This window comes from Chanodichthys erythropterus, chromosome 10 (assembly GCF_024489055.1).
Source record: "Chanodichthys erythropterus isolate Z2021 chromosome 10, ASM2448905v1, whole genome shotgun sequence".
In the NCBI taxonomy this organism is placed as follows: domain Eukaryota; kingdom Metazoa; phylum Chordata; class Actinopteri; order Cypriniformes; family Xenocyprididae; genus Chanodichthys; species Chanodichthys erythropterus.
The window spans coordinates 60,086,420-60,107,288 of NC_090230.1; the positions used below are offsets into that span (position 1 = coordinate 60,086,420).

At 37.8% G+C, this 20,869-nt stretch overlaps 1 protein-coding gene across 2 annotated transcripts in view; it reads right to left on the reverse strand.

Annotated features, from left to right (window-relative positions):
* slc12a2 (solute carrier family 12 member 2) overlaps window positions 1-20,869 on the reverse strand; it is a 91,139-nt gene that overhangs the window by 7,748 nt on the left and 62,522 nt on the right. For both annotated transcript variants that reach the window (XM_067398448.1, XM_067398449.1), the window contains exons 5-22: window positions 16,249-16,388; window positions 16,031-16,141; window positions 15,829-15,937; window positions 15,515-15,639; window positions 15,330-15,414; window positions 15,077-15,246; window positions 13,690-13,797; window positions 13,392-13,515; window positions 13,202-13,303; window positions 11,250-11,405; window positions 11,024-11,123; window positions 8,791-8,902; window positions 8,133-8,273; window positions 7,579-7,685; window positions 6,885-6,964; window positions 6,356-6,478; window positions 3,303-3,350; window positions 2,846-2,968 (exon numbers count right to left, since the gene is read on the reverse strand). In XM_067398448.1, the coding sequence (XP_067254549.1) occupies window positions 2,846-2,968; window positions 3,303-3,350; window positions 6,356-6,478; window positions 6,885-6,964; window positions 7,579-7,685; window positions 8,133-8,273; window positions 8,791-8,902; window positions 11,024-11,123; window positions 11,250-11,405; window positions 13,202-13,303; window positions 13,392-13,515; window positions 13,690-13,797; window positions 15,077-15,246; window positions 15,330-15,414; window positions 15,515-15,639; window positions 15,829-15,937; window positions 16,031-16,141; window positions 16,249-16,388 (2,064 nt within the window). The remainder of the gene's footprint in view (window positions 1-2,845; window positions 2,969-3,302; window positions 3,351-6,355; window positions 6,479-6,884; window positions 6,965-7,578; window positions 7,686-8,132; window positions 8,274-8,790; window positions 8,903-11,023; window positions 11,124-11,249; window positions 11,406-13,201; window positions 13,304-13,391; window positions 13,516-13,689; window positions 13,798-15,076; window positions 15,247-15,329; window positions 15,415-15,514; window positions 15,640-15,828; window positions 15,938-16,030; window positions 16,142-16,248; window positions 16,389-20,869) is intronic.

Below are 20,869 nucleotides of genomic sequence, written 5' to 3' on the forward strand. Positions count from 1 at the left end.
GAGTACAAAATAACACAAAAGAGAACATATTGTTGAATAAAGTCATTATTTTTGTTTTGTTTTTGTGCACAATAAGTATTCACGCCGCTTCATAAAATTAAGGTTGAACCACTGCTGTCACGATGACTTTAGGTTGTTTTTTTTTTAAATGGTGGTTATATTGCTGTCTATGGGAAGAGTCATATACCTCTCGGATTTCATCTCGGTCTTACGGGTGTGGAATGACAAGGGTGGAGTAATAAATCACATTTTTTCTTTTTTGGGTGAACTAACCCTTTAAGTCCTACAGTGAATCTTGTCCTCTTGGACTGCAGCAGATCTGCTAGTTTTTGTTGCGAGATGTTCCTGCACTCTTACTCCAAGACACTTGCAAGATCTTAAACGCGTATGGGGGGGTGACACATTTACACGTGGTTTGGCACTTCAAGGATGACCAGCTGTCTTTACTGTGTCCCTGTGGCACTGTCTTACATTAATTACATTGCAGTTTATTGCTCTGTTCACCAACTGCAGTCTTCATGCCTCCTGCAGCAAGACTGTAGCATGTTCACACAGGTGATCAGGGACACTGGATATCTTTTTCTTCTGTCCAAAGTTAATGTTGCTGTGACTTTAATTGTCTACCGCCTGTAAACTGTTCATGTCTTAAGGTGTTAGTGTCTCCACAGGTACATGTGCAATAATTGTTTGTGGTTCATTGAAAATTTTGATTTTACAAAATTATCTTTAAAACACAGTAACCTAAAAAAGGGACGTTTCTATTTTGCTTTAGATGTGCAGTTCCTCGAGGAAAGGCTTGTACTGCTGCCTTACAAATCTGAGCTCATGTCAAACCTGTCAGTGTTTGTGTGTGAATGAAATGCTGCAAAGCCACTTTACTGCTGTCATGACAAGTATGTGCTTGTTTCAATGGCTGCATGTGAAAATCAACAAGACATGACATCGCCTTTACAGTAATAAAGTGGCTCTAAATGGTTAAATGGGAAAGGAAGACAAGATGCGACAATACAGTACGAGTCATACAGATTTGCCTTGTAAAACAGGAAGCCCTGTCTGGCCCTTCCCATCTGAGCACGAAACAACTCATCCAGGCTCTTGTCATTTCTAGACTGGACTACTGTTGCAAAGTTCTTTTAGCCAACACTTCCTGTATGTGGCATCAAACCACAAATGCACATTTGGTCTTCAATGAGCCCAAAAGATCACAAGCCATGCCAGCCATTAATGCTTCACTGGCTGCCAGAGGCTCCTCACATCAAGTTCAAGATATCGATGCTTGTGTACAGAACAGCCACTGGCTCCAAGCATGAGTGAGCGGCACCTCACGTACTTTAATGCTAAAAATATACATTAGTAAATTGTATTATTCATATTAAAGGTGCTCTAAGCGAAGTCACACGATTTTAGGCCAAAACATTTTTTGTCACATACAGCAAACATCTCCTCACCCTCCGCTAGCTGCCTGTCCCCTGAACACACTGATGTCCCCTAACAAAAAAAATGCGGTCTCTGTAGTCGCCACAAGCTCCGAAAACGGCAACAAAAACAAACTGGTGCAGCCTGGACCACGAAACATAATAAACATGCTCCAGCCAATAACCGACAAGCAGCGTCAATACGCAAGCTACTTACATTTTAAATGCGCATTCATGACTGTTTCAGGAAGCACGGAGGGGAGGAGGAGGAGGAGGAGGAGGAGGAGGAGGAGGAGGAGGAGGAGGAGGAGGGAGGGTCTAGCTAGCCTCTGTTTTGTTTGATAACACTTCGAACGTCAACAGGAAGTTACTCCACCCAGGATCGCTTAGAGAGCCTTTAAAGTACATCCATAAACATCAATTTTCATCACCAAGATTCAAACAGGACTCAATACTAAGCATTGCTCGTTGGCACAGGGCCAATGTCAAAGACACTCAGCTGAGTTGCCAGAATGGTCTGGTACTGTCACACAAAGGTTATTTCACAAAGTCTTGTCAGTTTGAATGATCAAGTGATTCTCAACTGCTCAAGCAAAGGAGAATTCAATTCGGTTCTCATACGCTGTCTGACAGGTCTTTTTTTTTTTTTTTTTTTTTGTGCACATCCAAAGTGCGCACACAGAACTGCTAACTGAGTACTGAGACTTTTCACATGTATAAACCGTAAAACACATAAAAAAGTAATATCATTATCATGAAATTAAATTACGAATGTCTCATATTCTCATATGAATGTGTGTCATATTTGGTCACATTGTTTTTAGGTTTCTCGTACCTTGTTGTGAATAGTACTGCTTTAAATTACTAAATTACTCTTCGCTCTACTCATTACCAAGGTGATTTTATCATTTTAACAAGGCGGCAGCTTTTAAGTCTGTAATTGCAGTCTATTCCTAATTTCATGGAAACAGAAATTGCATGGGTCAAATCAAAAACAATAACTATTTTTCTTTTTCTTTTTTTGGTCAAGCCAGTAAAAAGTTTGGCAGGACAAGTGAAGATCTGACATATTATTTTTGTCTCTCTTAATCTCGCTTGTTCCTACTGTCAGACCTGGAGATATTCCAGAAAGAAAGATAAGCAACTTTCCCAGGTTAAGTTTACTAAGCAATAACATTCACTTTTGCTTCCAAAAAGAGGCAACTTTGGTATGCTAGTAGCCATAGCAGGTATACTGTGACAGCACAGACTACACACAGCATAATGATATTTTCTCAATGTTGTATATTGTCTCCTTGTTCCATTTGATTTTCCAACATATTTTAAAAAATACAATGAATCGTTCCAATATAAATCAAACCAAATTGTGGCCAAATGTCAGATTTCATGATGCATCATAATTGTAAGTTTGCAAATGTTTTTAAACTCACCCCCATCATCAAAGAGCCACCACACATCGACTGTGCCTTTCCCCTGTTTTTGCTGGAACTGCTGACTGGCATCCAACAGCCGCTGATCAGCTACATTCAGAGGAAGCGTTGGGCTCTTTTTATCTGGAAGGCACAAACACACGCTCAGACTCCAGATCAAGACAGACAAAAACAATGAATGATCAGATTAATTCATAAGCAGACAGAAGAAGGGAAAGAGACTGAAGCAAACTCTTCAGTGGGAGAGAGAAGCAACCCTGCAGGAAGACACCAAGAATTAGATCACAGACAGGAAGTGACATCATTGGAGCTGAAACACTAACACATCTAGATGTGAAGGTCAGAGGCCACACCACCAGAAAACACTCAAAGCAGCGTGTCCTAAAATGTTGCAAAGAAAATGTGCATGCAAGTCTGAGACAGAACGAGCAAAGAATGAGAATGAGAAACATCCTGCCTTTCTTCAACAGTGGCTGAGTGTGAGCTTTGCCATCATCATCCTCATCTGGATAATGTGTAGAAAAAACATGAGAGGGTTAAAGTCTGCTACTGCTGCAATGGGAAACATGTGCGTCAGTCAAACAAAGAGACATTTGTTCTGCTGCAGTTTATTACATGAGCGTGAGGCAGGTCACCTGCTGAGGAAACCTCAAAAGTTCTATCATCATCATAAACAGATCCATTAAAACCCAGTGATGACGTCACACTTTCATATGCATGAGTTGACAGGATAACCAAGAGGGCCATGCTGTTTGCCATCCAGATCTTGAGCAGCTTTCATGATGATTCTGTGACTCAATTTAGTCAATTATGATTGAGGTGGTGTTCGTGAGGCCATGCTGGTATGCACAGTGGACTATTACCCAAAAGTCTACGCAGCATTACACCACATTAGGAACATAAGGGCTTTGGGAGTGATTTGGGCCTTCACACTGACAGCGGCAAGAATTTTTTTTTTTTGGGGGGGGGTCACTAAAGGCGGTACTCTGAAAAGCGAAATCCAGCCCTTTTGCGCTGTTAGTTTATGCCTGGCTCACACTACAGGAGTTTTAAAAACTTATCCGATTGTAAAATCTGGTTGCAGCACACACTTCAGGAGAATCTTTGCAGCCTTTCTTCCCTCAAATCTTAAACATGCTCACACTACAGGATTTGAAATTCATCACACACTACAAAAGGATTATCTGCCAGAGGAAGCGCGTCACGTGATCTACGCAGCAGATCGAAAGCGGATGTAAACAAAATGGATACTGAAACACGGAAACTTGCTGTAGCAATAATAATCGTTTGTTGTGAGAAAACACAAAAGCGGAAGAATAAACGAGTGTGGATGAAAAAATGGTTGAGGAGACGGGCTCAACGTGGATTGTCAGTTCTTCAGCGAGAAATGGAGGTAAAATTGACCTTTTATTACTATCGTAGTGTGCTAGAATGTTTACCATTATAATATTGCCTGCCTACTGTAGTTCAAAAGCGCTAGTGTCACCTTTTACATTGTAGATTCCTTGATCTTGGTTTCGCGGTCGCCATTTCGAAATTTCTGTCACTTCCGTTGCGTCGTATACTTGTTTCCTATTGGCTATTGTGACAGTACTGATGTTATTACAATCTTGCTCATCCCGATAAATATCAAACATGTTTGATATGATCGGGGTGAGCCCGATTTGTGTGAGATCAGATCGGGAGGTGCAAGATTTTATCTGTGAACGTCTCACATTACCAGATAATCTGCGCTGAACATCGGAATCGATTGAGGTCGTGGACAAGATTTTTTCTCAGATTCTCGGGAGGGGAAAATCGGGCATAAATCGGCCTAAAACTCCTGTAGTGTGAGCCAGGCATTAGGGTGTACACTCAGAACGTTCAGGGTCACCCCAGACAGTTAAAATATGATGTAACAAAATGTCATTTTTTTTTTAATACGACTTTCTTCATTAATGTTTTGTACAGTTGTGCAGTTTTAGGGGATTTAGGTTTTTTATTATTTATTTGCCTCAATTTGTAATAGTAACATTTTATGTAAAACTCAATTTAAAGAACAACAAAATTTCTCAATTTCATTCATGGTGATAGCATGAAAAATGTGCCATGGTTTAGTAAAAGACTGCTGCCATCTACTGGAAAACAAACACTTTTACATTTAAAATAAGAAACTTGTTAGCCACCAGACGGCTATAGAGCACTACTCAATGGATCATTTACCATTTACACATTGGCATACATCTTTCCACAGGTTTTTCCATTTAGATTTGTTTAGACATTATAAAATATGTATTAAAATTACTGTCAAAGATTAGCATTTTTTTTTTTTTTTTTTTTTTTTTACTGAAGTATCATTTTTTGCCACATTACAGTCAAACCTGAACATGGGGTTATGCGTATTATATGTGTGTCTATGTGTTTTTGCATTAGTTCTCTATCTAGGATATGTTATGGTGTCACTTACTGTGTACTTATTACTGTGTGTGTTCTGCATTGTAGATGAATTGTTTTTTTTTTGTTTTTTAACAAATTATGTGACATTTTCATGTGATTTTGTGGGTTTTGGGGGCAGGTTGTTTTGTGTATGGGTTTACTTTAAGTTTCATGCCATTTTAGGTGAAAGGATTTTATTTATTTATTTATTTATTTTTTAATAACATATTGGGGTCTCCCACAACCCCAACATGTTCATCCTATTTGACTCAAATCGAATGTGCAGTTAGAAACCAATTTATGTTGTCAGTGTTGTCTTAGAAATTTGGCAAATACAAGCCAATGAACTCTTTAGGTGTGGTCTAGATCACAAAATTTTTGTGAATGCACATTTAGGAAAATAGGTACACATGGACAACTGGTGACAGGCCAAATTTCAGCAAATTCTCCATCACTAAAATTCTCAATGCATGCGATCAATGAAGCTGTACATCTAAAATAAGCACTTTCATATTTGGCAGTTCTGGTCATTTTCTCAAGTTCTCTCATCTGCTTGACCCCTGTTGATCGCCGCTTGCAGCTATATTTGTTTTTTATGCATATTTTCTCAGCCTTCAGAGAGCCCTCCGATGTCAGATGGTGCTGAGAGGGCCAATACTTCAGACCTCCATGTAATTTATCATAGACAACCTACAAACATGACGAGCCGTGTAAACACTCGCACTTTTCCAAGCCTAGACACTTCTGAGAACACTTTTTTTGGTGTTGTGTTGTGTTGTGTGGGGGAGACATTTCAGAAAACGCATGGAGTGTGGATGAGTTGGGATGTGAAATGCTTTTGATGAGAACTGGCCCCAAAGGGACATGATAGATCAGAAGGTCAACATATGACTTCCACTCTCAGCAACTACTGCCGAAGAGGAACATTTTACAAAACTCCTGGGAAATAAACTCATCTGCGTTTTCGCTTTCAGCATTTTCTAGAACAGAAGATTATTTAAAGGATACACAATGCTGTGAAGAACAAGTGCAAATAATGTAAAACTTCAAAACAAGAGCTTCTTTATGAACATATGGAAATGTAAAAGTGCCAACCTTTCTGGACAGCTGGGCTGTTCTGAACACTGGTGGCCTTGGAGGAGGGTTTGGACGAGTCTCCATCCGAGTCTTTACTCATGTCAACCGAAACCACCACATCCTTCATACCTGAAGAATCATCTTTAGAGACAATGGAAAGTTCAGCTTTGAGGTCAAGGCAAATTCAAATTAAGCATGAATGGCAAGTTAACTGAAAATGAGCTCATTACATGGACAATTTCATCCACACAAACACTAAAGGCCTATCATGCATGTCCAGCTATATACATCACGCTCTGCATCTCAATGTTTTAAAGGTTTTAAAGATATATAATATACTTTCCTTTACATTCCCTCTCACAGGAACAGAATATCCTACTCGTGTAGCTCATAGCTAGTGAACTGCTGATTACACATTTTCCTGAAGCTAACAGAGGCTGTCTTCATGATAACTCAACTGCACTAAACAGAAGCATTTGTCAAAATATGCTTATTTTTAAAAGTGACTGGTTAATGTAATGTAGTTACTAAATGTACAGCACTGTACCTTGGCCTTGAATGTGAGAAATATCAAGTCCCTCTCGTAGTCTTAGAATGACAACACCATACTGAAAATCAAACGCATCACTATACGCACACACACACACACACACACACAAATAAACACACATAAATAAACAAGCGTTAATGTCTCACAGGAGGAAGATCCAAACCATTTACTTCAAAGCTGCATTTGGTCAAACATCTACCAGACATTCATGAGATGTACATACACTAGAAATACATAAGTGCACCTGGAAAAAAAACCCCACACATTCATGACTCAAACTGAATGTCAGAAAAAAAAAAAAAAAAAAAAATATATATATATATATATTTATATATAAAATGTAAAAAAATTGTGCTGTTAGGGTTGCAACAGCTCATCACTGGTATGGTCCACCTGAAGGAACTACTATGTGTACAAACATTTCTGACAGCAAGTATCTTTGATGGTACAGGTGCCTCAATGACAAGCAGTTTTGCATTTTTTGCATCTATTTCTTTCTCTACTGCAGCAAAAAGACAAACAAAAAAAAAACAAAAAAAACAAACAAACAAACAAACAAAAAACTCAAGAAACCAGATTTCAGGCAAACAAACCACTTGTATCACTGTATTAGCATAGTAGAAGCTGATGACACTAACTCAAAAAGAATTCTTATTAGTGGATTGATTTCAAAAAAGAAGATTAAACTCACTGTATTATGTTTATGTAGGTCTCAACATCCTTTATATCTCCAATACACCAGTCGTTTTTGAAACCAAGTACCAGAGTGTTGGGCCTCAATCTACCCAGTCCAGCAGCCTGTAAAACACACACACACACACACTTTAGTACTCTTTTTGCCTATGGAATGTCCTAATAATGAAAAATGTTTTTACACTGAGCTCATGACATTTCCTATACCCCAATTCTCAAACATTTTGCATTTTTTAATAAAACATTTGGTATGTTTATTTAGTCTTTTTGATTTAAGGCCACAGTTAGCATGTCCAATAATGTAGAGAAAGACAGGTATATAAAAAGCCCAATTTTAGGCCAATTGGTGCAAATGAGCTTCTGACCAGCGAAAATGCTAAAAATGCAGTAATTTTGTGAGGATTGACATGCAGATGATGCGAGCCAAATTTGGTAAAGACGGACAAAATTTGTAGGAGAAGCAGTGAGCAAGATCTTATAAGCAAGTATTAAACAAATATTTTGTGAATAGGGCAATAAAAAAAATAAAAAAAACAGAAAGATTACACATACCTGCAGCAGGTACTGGGTTCCTTGACGAAGGTCTTCAGCCACCACGGGTGTGTAAAATGCCTTGGACTTGTTATTAAGGAGCCACCTCTGGTAGCGTACCATATCACTGTTCAGCTCTTTGAAGTTGGGCCGCCGAGAACTCTAAACAAGCACAGAAACAAAAAGAAAGAGACAAGTTGAACTCACACCAAAGGAACCTCAGATCAAGACACCTTTATTTATATACTGCCGTGCTTTATACAATACAGAATTTTTCAAAGCAGCTTCATAAGGTTAAGCAGGAAAATAATAAACAAGCAAGCCAAGTTCAATTCAGCTGTAAAGCAGCTCTAAAAAGTCCAGTGTTGATTCATTCAGTTCAAATACTGTGTAAAGATCAATTATGAAATGAATTTAATTAATCTATAAAGCAGCTCTATAGAAAACAATGATGTCATCGTCCAGCTCAGTTCAGTTCTCATCCAATAGTGCCAGTGCAGTCAAATCAATAATATTACTGTATTATATAAAAAATATTACATTTTTCAATAAGCACATTCAAACACTGACTTCACAACATTCTACATGCTCCTAAAAACAACACGCAATAACGTCTTTCATTTATTGACAAACATAAGACGTTACAGTAGGAAAACAGGATGAGTGTTGAGGTACTCACAATGCGCACATGACCGCACACCATCAGACCCACATTCTTGGTGAAGGCATGGACCAGATGAAGAATAGCCGGACGTGAGTTTGGAGCTCCAGTCATCACCAGACACTGTGGCCTAGAAGAGACACACAACACCTGCACGTCATCTAAACATCAGACACTGCAGGGTCCACAGAACACTCGACTTTAAAAACAGCTATGTACAAAGCGCCATAAACTCAAGCAAAAGCAGCACATAGTGTGCAGTGCATAACATTCTCATGACCTCGAAGGTCATCAGTTCAGTCAAGAGCAGAACAAACCAGCTCAGATTAGAGAGCTTCAAAGCAAAAATGTTAAGAATAAAACAGGATTATGTAGAGGGTAAAGCATTTGATTTGAAGGTACTGTCAGAAATACGGTAATCTCTGACCCAGGAGGATCGAGTAGCACGTCCTCTACTCTCAACATGTGATTTCAGTCTGAGCACATACACAAAAGCATCTTCATCTGGTGTCTGATCAGAAGACATTACACTAAAGATCACAGTCCTCACAGTAAATCTAGAGAACTAATGAACTAACTAATGAAACAAAACACTATTACATTATTTTTTTCCTCAATCAATTCCATTCTGATTTTTCATGCATGTCTTAGACAATCATTTTACATATTTTGATAACATTTAAAAAAAGAAAAAAAAAGAAAAGAAAGAAAAGAAAAAGAATAAAATGACACTTTGTATAACAATCAATGATTACAATTTTCAAGATGATTTTGATGAAAAATGGTTAGTCAAAGCATAAACATGTCAAGAGAACAGTGAAGCGCTAACCTTACCTATGACTGGAGTCATATAAATTCATGCATGAATAACGGACACCTTAATTACTGTATATGTTAGTACATTTTTGATAGTTAATGGAATAGTTAATGTTTAGGGGTAAACTAAAATCAAACATGCCCCATTAGAATAAATTATCCATAAGATATACTTTGAATTAAACATTTAAATATTTAATATTGCCTTAATTCAAAGCTTCGTCATCGTGCAGGATTACTTTGGAATTATTATCCTCCACTTGTCCTCCACTTATTACTCGAGTACCCCAGATACTACAGTACTGCTGACAATTTTCATCTAAAAATGTAAAGTTAATAATTCATTATATGCGCATTGCATTTTTACAAATGTTATGTACAGCAATTAACTGCATTTTGTCATTTACCTTGCGTCTTTTTTTTTTGAGTCCATATAAAAAATAAAAATGTATGATAACTTGGTTTAGGGGACAGATCATTATTAACTGCTCACTAAAATCAACTCAATATATAAACTTGCTATCAAACTAGTATTCAGCTCAGTTCATTGATGCGTAAAACCATTTGGTAGGTCACAGCCAGCCTCTGGATGGAATTAAGCGGTACACAGCAAAATTTATTTGAAATAGTTTTAGAAACGGTTCTTTTTTTTGCTATAAACTTTATTATATTTATCATTACTGCTTCATAATGATAATGATTACAAAGTACATTAAATCAGATGATAAGCTCTAGAGATGATGTTCAAGAAGACATGGAGCATAAGCACATGGATCTTATCATGCATCTCCTTGGAATACTGAGCATGAGTTTGTTATGTTCAGAACATGACCCTAAATTCTGGTTGGGTGTGACTCGTTTAGTTCAGTGCTTCTCAAACCTGTCCTGGGATATTGAAAACTAAGCAAATATTTAATTACTACAATAGTAATAGTATTAGAAGTGGAAAATGTTGGTAAAAAAAAATAAAAAATTACATTTACACAAAAATTGATTTCAAATCAATTTCTACTAATGAGCTGGTTAAATCAAGTGTGTGTTAGATAAGGGAGACATCAAAAAAGTGCAGTGGTGGGAGTCCCAGGACAGGTTTGTGAAGCACTGGTTTAGTGTATGAAGCCCAATTTTTCATTTGTAACCAAAGTCAGCAAGTGCACGATGAATAGAGTTTTAAAATCTCTTCAGACTTTAAAAGTCATGTAGTTTATTCCAGCCTTAAAGCACCAAAAGCCCCAAATACATTCAGTGTGATAATGAATGCATCCAGCACATAAACAAGTCAAGACCATTTGAACAAGCCTTCCAGTAGGAAACTAAATCAAAGGGGGAAAAAAATCATCTGAAACATTATAGAAATAAGTGATTTATAAAGATTTTGAGTAATTACAGGTTGAACAAACATTAAGCACACAGACACACACAGAGGCTCTATTACCTGTAGGTTTTGATGTGGTCAGCTACTCCGCACAGCTGTAAACTGTGTGTCAGGGCCTGATGATATGTTAGAGCTTGAGTGGACGAACCCCAGTTCACATCTGTAAGACCGAAGTAATTTCATAAAGAGCCAATTTCACAAAACAAAAACCCCATTAACCAGTGGAAGCATTAGTTAGAATATTTCTGTGCTGGAGAAAATATGACTGATGCTTGAATATGTTTACCTGGTTTCTTGTAGCTGACATAGATGTAGAGGGATAAGACAATGACGTTGGTCAAGAGGGCCGCCCACCAGTTGATGATAAACATGACGACACAACATAGGCTTGCCCCAGCAAGAGACACCCACATGTTGTAGTACTTGAAACTCGGCCTCCATCCTGTCCAACAAACATACACTTAGAGACCTCCAGTCAAAAGACAGGGTACCTCCAGTAGTATGGGTTAGGATTTGGCAACATGGTAAAAGGTCAAAATACCCTTATTATAACCATCAACTGGAGCCAACATATTGGAACGAATAGTTGGGCTAAAACCAACAATAGTTCTTTGTGGTACGAATGTGCTAACTGTGCCATTCTGCTACATTAGGTAACAGTATGGGACACAAACAATGGCACATGGGTGTGTGATAGGACAACTGAGAGCTGCTAGTGAAAGTGGGGAAGGGACGGCGTGTATCTCTGAACAGTGTCCAGAATCTGCCGGCTGTCCTCATGCCCACGAGGACATGGGATCTGTTCAAGACATTTCATACGAGGTTGTTAACAGTGTCAAAGCTTTTCAATGTTCTATGAGTCTTTACAACACAAATCAGTCATGTCAAGACATAACAGTTTATACAGTTGAAAAGTCACAGTTTTATAAAAGCATGAAAACAGAATTGATTAAATGAAGTTAGCACCAGTTAGGATACGTATATGAGCGGTTACCATAACTAGGAAGGTTTCTTGAACACAGGACACATACTAGAGTAATGGGATTTAGTGGAGTCACGATTACCTTGTAATGCTACAGAAACTACATGAAATAAAGGGTACAGAAGAGTTTTAAATGGCATCTGTGAAATGTGTCGTGGGAAATCTACACGTACCCTTTATGTTCATGCAATTGTGTGCAGAGACTATATAAAGTGTCAGAAGTGAAGATATCTACCTGTTGGTCTTCTAGAGCTTTGGTATTGAGGGAAAAACAAACCTCTTTACACAAAGAATAAAGAAATGTGTAAAATTATATCCTCAAAAACAAGAAATACAGTTAATTACATGATGCCATTCAGAAATTAAGACTTTCATTTTCATTCAGATGTAAAAGTTGAGTAACACCTGTAAGAATGAAAACTCTACAGTACAACAAAAACATCTCCTTACATAGGAACTTTGCAATGTTTTTTAAACACTGTGAGAAGCCCCTGATGAAAAGACCGTATCACTGCATTTTCTCCATTGTTACAAATTGTGGTAGTGACTGCATTTATCCAGCTCAATCGTTTTACCCTTCTGCTAAAGTTAATTACGGTTAATCTTTTGGATATGGTCACATTAGATCTAACTATGGCTAAATCTAAAAACTCATTTTACCTAGCACTTCATTCATGCAGTTATTTAACATTTATTGCAAATAATGATAAATCACATAAATCAAGGTTTTATAGACATGACAAATATATGCTAATATATATTAAAAAAAACATTGAGTTTCTGAGGTCGATCAACATTTGAATGTTAAAGCCAATATACAGTTATAGCAAAATCAAAGAACAAACTGAAACTGGTGTGACATTTTAAAAAAGTCAGGCCAAAACAAAGTTCTTGCCAAAGCAGAAACCAGAAAAATTATCTCCGGCTGTTTAACACCTTCGAACTACCACTGGTCTGTAGTGATTATGAAAAGGTAAGGGCCTTTATGCACCTAATTTCACTGACCCTTTATTGAAATAACAAGTTTCAAGTCCCCTTCCTTAACTCATTCATGGAAAATGACATATTAAAATCTACTCTGCACGTAACAAACCCAAGCAAAATTCCTCACATGTGTTAGAGGCTGTAATATACTGACACTAATGATATTTGAACACTCTGGTGTCTGTGGAGACATGATCCAGCATGTCTACAACATCAATTCATAACTCAACCGGTTCAGTTTTCCAACTCGTACAAATGGAAGAATGTCTTACCGGGGGAATTAGCCAGTGACGCGTGAAACACAGAGAAGTTGATGAGAGCGTATGATGCCAGGAAGAAATTGGAAATGATTGGGGCGATGACGTTCAGCTCCGCTGGAGAAATGAAAAACATGCACATTTCAGAGTGAGGTGACATCATCTTTGATGAATAAAACAATTTGATTAGTTGATTTCTGCCTACCAATGAGAATGAAGGCCAAGGCAATGGCAAAGGTGAGTAAATATCCTCGCAAGGGCTCGTTGTTCTTGCCGTAGCCCTTCCCAAAAACAGTGATTCCAGGATAGATATTGTCTTTGCATAAAGCCTGAGGGAAATAGAAAAATCTATCAAATCAGCAAGACAAGTTCCAACATTACTGAGCTCATTCAAGCGCTGGAGTGAAACCACACTCAACTGTACTTATACTTATGCTAACACATACACACTACTGTTAAGTCAAGATAGACTTCTAACATGAAGCAGCAGATAAGACACTCACCTGGAACACTTTTGGGGCACTGACGAGAGACGCCAAGGCAGAGGAGAGGGTCGCAGAGAAGATCCCTGCTGTGATGAGGGGACTGAAGCCCGACACCACACTCATGACCTACAGCACAAGACATTCAGTCACCAATCCTTAATTCACAATCCTTTCAGTGTCTTTCTGTTCCAAATCTTAATGGGTCTCATTCATGAAACATTCGTAAATATACGAGTAAATATGTGAGTGATTTGCACGTAAACAGACTTTCCCGAAAACTCTCCTCCTGATTCACAAATACTTCGTAAACGTCAGAAGTGATAGTGAAATGTGTGTGTGTGTTAATGAATTCCAATCAGTCGTAAATGGGACGCGCGTGCACGTTCATTCTCAATTACCATAAATCCCGCCCATTAAATCCGACTGACAACTATATATGGGCATCATTTTATGACACCAAATGAAGGATTTTGGCCATTTTATAGGAAACAAGTTCCATAGTTTACCCAGCCCTATTGAAATCAATTCATTATTTGATTAAAGTGCTCCGTTTGCAGATGCTATAGGTGCGTTCACGCGGCCTCGTAATTCCTGTAGTTACAAGATTCTAGCTTGTAAAAAGCGTTCACGTCCTCGTAGAGTTCGTAATTACAGTTTGTAAGCTGGGAGTTTTCTGAAAGCTCCCACATGTAACATGTGGCCACTATACCACCTGACCGCTGTAGATTGATTTATTAGGCATTGATAGTGGTGCCATGGAAACACATAATTTCCAGTCCAAGGACCAAAAAGACGTGAACAGCTCCGAATATAACGTCATTTCAAGATAGCGGTAAATACAAGGTGACGTGAACGCAGCTTATTACTGGCTCTCACAACAAAAGTAAAAAGAAAAAACGTATTTGATTACTATATATAATATTTTTTTCAAAATGCTGTAAATATGTACCTTATTAAGGTGAATTAAAATGCAGCCTTATTAATGAGCAAAACGTTCGGATGTTAAACGCACTATTTACGCGTGACTGGGAGCAGGTGTATCTTTCTTTTGTACCAACTAACATTTGGAAAATATGAACATTTTAATGAATCCGAAAATTTACGCCAGAACCACTTTACACACGATTTACACAAAAATTCGTTCTGCTCTTGTTTCATGAATGAGACCCATTGTGTTGAGTCTCAAATGTAGTTTATGTCCTTACTGAAATAGAACCCTATCAGTTATTTTTAGCGCTAACACATATAGCACTAATTTTGGCCAAAGTCCGATGTCTAACGTGTGGAACAGACTTTGCAACATCAGTACAGCTACAAGGCCTCAAAATGCTACTCTGGGAAATCACTAGCATTTGGAACAGAGTGATAATGTAGAAAAAGGCCATGTCTACTGTTGATGATGTACCTGGAAATCATTGTGAAGGCCAAACTTGCAGGAAGACTTTTCTCCCTCAACCGTAGGTCTGCAGGAAGTGAAGTCATAGCCGAACTTACAGGCCGCATCAGTGCAGTTTACAATACCACTGAGAGTAATGTTGCTCTCAATACCTGTAGCATCCCGCACGATGCAAGCACCTTTCAACAAATCAATTAATATATCAGAAAAAAAAACTGATACAGTAGTACTTCATATGATATATATTGCTAACAGTGTTTACCTGCAGAAATGGCCACACCAATGTACACAAGGCCCGTTATGAGAATAGCTAAAAGTGTTCCTTTTGGGATGGCCATTTGAGGGTCCTTAGAGAAATTAAACATTTACAGTGATCCTTGTCAGTGATGAACTGTGTATGTTGACGAACAATAAATAAGTGGTGAGGACATGAATGGCAACACTCACTGCTAGATCTCCTGAGATGTTGGCACCAGCCAAAATGCCTGTGGCCGCCGGGAAGAAGATGGAAAAAACTGAGAAAAATGTTTCTCCTCGAAAGTCTGGGCCAAAGTTATCCGCCAAGATGCCAGCTAAAAAGGTTAGATAATTATGTGGTTACATTATATAAAAACAATGTGAATGATGAATAGAGAAAGAGAAAAACAAACAAATCTCATGCAGCATCACTTTCTTCCTGCTGTCTCTAAGCCATCAGAACAGAGCCACGACAAACCAGTTGAGAACTACTGGTCTAGATGAATTTAAGAGCGTATTCTTACTGTCATAGCTGAAGAAGCCAAATTTCTCCTTGGACTCAACAGGGATGAAGGACCCAATAAAGTAATTGAAAATGGCAGTGATCAAAATGACCAAGAGGAAAATCTGAGCCTATGAAACAAAATCATGTTGACAAATCATGAATTCAAAAGGTCAGCACTAGCTAATGAACAAAGAAAACTTAATACACAATAAATTTCCTGCCTTGGCCTCCCATTCCATTCCAGCCACTGAAATGCCGAGAAGCAGGATGACCGTAATGGTTCCAATGATTCTGACATCATTAATTTGATCAAACATGAGCGCTCCAGAATTCTAAAGACACAAACACATATGATTATTTTATCTACCATGCTATACACCATCATATTAAAACAATAAATTATGAGCAATATGAGACAGAATATAATTGTATTTCTTACTAGGAGTAGCTCAACAACAGTTTCCGCAAAGCCCACGACGTACATGGCTACGGCCACAGCATTGGCAAAGGCAAAAATCAGACCAATTGAGCCTCCAAACTCTGGGCCCAAACTTCGAGATATTAAGTAATATGCTCCACCTGAAAAAAAAAATTAAAACAGATCAACTTTCAGAAGACACAATTCAGTGCTGACTAATTGGTTATCCTTTACATTAGGAGAATTTTCATGAATAGGTGCACATAAACACTTGCACAAAGTCATCAAGTTCAGTGCTAGGCCCAACATAAATTGCTTATTTAATTATTTATTTTATTTTATCCAGAATCATTTGGCAACTTTGCCTACAATCTGTGCCCCCAAAACTCAGACAAATGCTACACAGACTTCCACAATTGTCTAATTCTAGCACTCCCCTTGTGTTTTTTTCTTCATGACAACTGTATCTAAGAGTATTCTGATATTCTGAATAAAACATTTGAGTAATTCAGGCTAATTATACTACTGGCAAGCAGGAAAGGAAAGTAGAGCTTTGCGTGTTGTCAACGTAGCAGTGATAGATCAAATCATTGTGATGTAGTATAAACTGAGAAGGGGAGGAGACCCAGAACCAAACTCTGAGGTATCCCTATAGATAGGATCATAATGGGTTCAGTTACCAATAATAGTAGTACCCTCAGCTATGAGAGAGAGAGAGAGAGAGAGAGAGAGAGCGGGAGAGAGAGCGAGAGCGAGAGCGAGAGAGAGCGAGAGAGAGCGAGAGAGAGAGAGAGCGAGAGCGAGAGAGAGCGAGAGAGAGCGAGAGAGAGCGAGAGAGAGCGAGAGAGAGCGAGAGAGCGAGAGCGAGAGAGAGCGAGAGAGCGAGAGAGCGAGAGAGAGCGAGAGAGAGAGAGAGAGAGAGAGAGAGAGAGCGGGGACACATTATGAATGAAACTTACTGGACAGCAACAGCTTCTATATCAATATTTTAACAAATAGAAAACAGCCTTAAATAATGTATAACTCTAAAATATATGATTATCATCTGGTTCCAATTAGTGTTCGGTCATTTTATGATGCAAAAGACACGCGAGTGCTCACGCCGTGAGAGGCGAATATGAAAGGCTGAGCAATGGCGACATCTCAGTCTCCACTGGCTAAAATAAAAATGCAGTTACAAGCCGTGTATAATTTAAACTACCTTATTAAATAACTCCACTAACAGTAGCTTCTGTTCAGTTTGCATACTGCTGCTCTCCTTCTATTCACTTCTGAACTCTTCCCTCTCTTCATTAAAGTCCAGGTGAAGGGTTGCCAGATATCACAGAAAAAAGCAAAACAAGCCCCTTAAAAACGTAATATAATAAACATATATGGTACCAGGGAAACAAATATAAAAAATAAAACTAGTATTACCAATACCCTAAAAATTAAAAGGCAGGAAATGTAATTTATTATGAATAAAATAGTTCAATATAAAAAAAAGATGTAGGCATTATAAATTGCTTGAAGTAAAACAATAACATGAGATTGAAAAATAATAATTCAACAAAACTTTAATTAAAGTTTAATTACTTGTGAGTTTCATAACAGATGAGTTGTATTTAATATAAAATCAACTGGGGGCAACAGTTTTTTTTTTCATATATTTTTATAGATTAGAATCAAATCTAAAATCAAATCTATGCACATAGTGAATTGAGAATCAATTTTTAAATTGAATCATAACCCCAAGAATCAATTGTAATCGAATTGTGAGATTCCAAAAGATTCCCACCCCTATGAAAAAGCACAGATTGAGTATGAGTAAAGACTTGAGTGAGCGTTTACAGTTTTTTTTTTCAATTGCTAACATACTTTTGTCCATTCTGTAGTCACATTTTCAAATCTCTAAACACATTTAGCAGAACATCCGTCTGTTGTGACCATACCATTAACACAATGTCATTTTCACACAAAATGCAATCAATTAACACATTTCTTAAAAGTTTTCTTTTCATATAAGCTTACCCCATACCAAAATCATGGATCTTTCTCATCTTATTTGCAAATGCTTAAACACAGCAAGTCAGAAATGAAGACCCAATGTTCCAATCATTAAATATAGTATAAAACCTATACGTTTGCAACAACAGCAGCTCAAAAGTATTGAAAAAATATACAAGACAAATACTGAAACAATTGATAGGCATTTTTAATTAGCAGATCACTGAAATATTGAGAAATAGCAGATTCCAGTCTCAGTTGGAAGCATAGTCAGGGTTTGAGCTTCTTTCCATTACATGGACATACACAGTAAAATAGGGACTCTTTGAATCAGATTTGTTCAGTGTGGATGAAAAACAACACAGAGCAGCAGAGAGAAAATAATATCTGGGTAAGGGAGAGGAATAGATGAAGGAGGAAAGGAGAAGTTGGATCAGGACAAGGGAGAAGAAGAGGTATGGGAGAGGAGGAAGAATGTGTGCTGGATTGTGCATCTCTGTTTTTTTCACTTACACGTGGAACCTATGAAAGCTTATTTCTGCCATGAATAGAAAATAAAAAAAGGTAATTATGTCTTTTTATCTCACAATTCTGACTTTTTAAACTCAATTCCTATAGTTTATATGTCACAATTCTGAGGAAATTGAACAGAATTGTGAGATGTAAATTCATAATTGCAAAAAAAAAAAAAAAAAAAATTGAATTGAATTGTGAGATAAAAAGTCACAATTACCTTTTATACTTTTTGTATTCTGTGGCAGAAAAAAAGCTTCAACAGTAACCAAAGGCCATGTATGTTGGATTTGTTGTTGATCAATGGCAGCAATTTCATGTTTTCATTTCAGTACAAGCTTCAAGTAAAGCTTTTACTACAATAATTTCACTATCACTGTTCCATAGGTGCAGAATATGTGGTCTGCGTAGGGCACTAGCTACCAAGGGGACACCATCCCACCCTCTATGAGGGCACCGTCAACACCACACACCCAGCCCCAGAAAGAGAGTTCAACCAAGGGGCCAACTGAAGTCTTGCATAGGGGACCCATTTGACCAGTAGCTGCCCTGAGCAATTCTGTTACTTTCTTCTTCTCTTTTTCTACTGCACATTCTATAAAATAATGACTCACTTCTTTTGCCAAGAATGCACACATTCAACAATCAACCAAAAATGTAGAATGGCTTGCATGCATTATACTATTACTGCAGTAAAAGGAAACTGAATTATAAAAACAATGGATTTCATGTTTTCTCCAGGTAGAACTGAAACATGACAAGTAATTCAGTTTCCATAATGCCATCAACTTAGTATTTTGACAGTCATTGCACTATGATTGACTATTTGTTCATGGAGGATAGAAAACTAGTGTTATGTTTTGACAGAACGACTCGATTTTGAATCAGGTTTGTTGTGTTTTGATAGAGTTAGTATGTGTTGAAAAAGGTTTTTAGCATTTTTAAATGTAGAGTTTGTGTTTATATAACAAAATATGGTTTTGGGCAGAAAATTAACTATTTGGCTAATTGTGTGATGTATGTGTGTTGCCGTGTTAAGAGTTTAGAAAAAGTACTTTAAGTATTGCTAAATGCTTGTTAGAAATTGAAAAAAACTGTAAGATCTTATTTATGAAAGTGTGTGGGGGGGGAGGGTGTTTAATAAATTACTAGAATACCAGGGATGATTAGGCCTAATCTCAGATTAACGGCTACTCACCTCAGTGGCAGAGAGCATTAGCACATACACAAAATTAGAAAAACCTGCATACAATGCTGAAAAAGGAAATATGTCAAAAAGTAAATATTATGTCCTGTGAGTGTGGGAAAATGTGACAGCTAAATATCTATGAGTGACAGTAACAGCTAAATATCCATGAGCATCTCAAACAAACCCAATCCTACAAATACACACCCTCCCATGACTGAGTTAATAACTAATGCCTGAGGTGCTCTTGAAAAAACATTGATTTCACTTACACACTGAAACAAAAATGTTATCTAGTTCCATCAACCCTGTCTCTCAGATGGAGGCCTACAGAGTGGGTCGACTATCCATTTCTGACTTCCAGACTGCCAATGAACTGCTTGATCACCTGACAGAAAAACACTGAGATCTCAAAACACTATTGAATTTCCCCACATGCTGTGAGAATTGGAAGCATTTTGCCGTGTACCTTACTGCACTTTCTTCTGTCGTTACTTTAAAGCCAGAACGGTTAGATGTGTCATCACACTCATGCACTCAGACTTAGTGAAGGAGTCTTAGTGAAAATAATTACATTAGAGACAATTAGCCAGGAGTTCACAAAAAGACCACCAAAATGATAAAAACTCAGCTCTGAAGACCCGAGGAACAATAAAGGACTTTTCACATTGCACGTGACCCCAGGTTATCGTCGTTCTAAACCCTGCTTTTAACCACAGATAAGGGAACATTGCACCCCTCTAATTTAGAAGTGGGGTTAGCACCACTTTTTACCTGGGGTTATGAAACCCTGCTCCGGAGCAATGCTAGAGCCTTTACGTAAGCATATTGCATTCTGCGTTCGTCCAATCAGTGACACCACAAATATGCAATTAAGGATGTTAACCCACTGTTTAGGAATGTACACTGTAACCAGCATAGTCAAGCTGTTCTCAAGCAAAACTGAGCTGGTTGTAG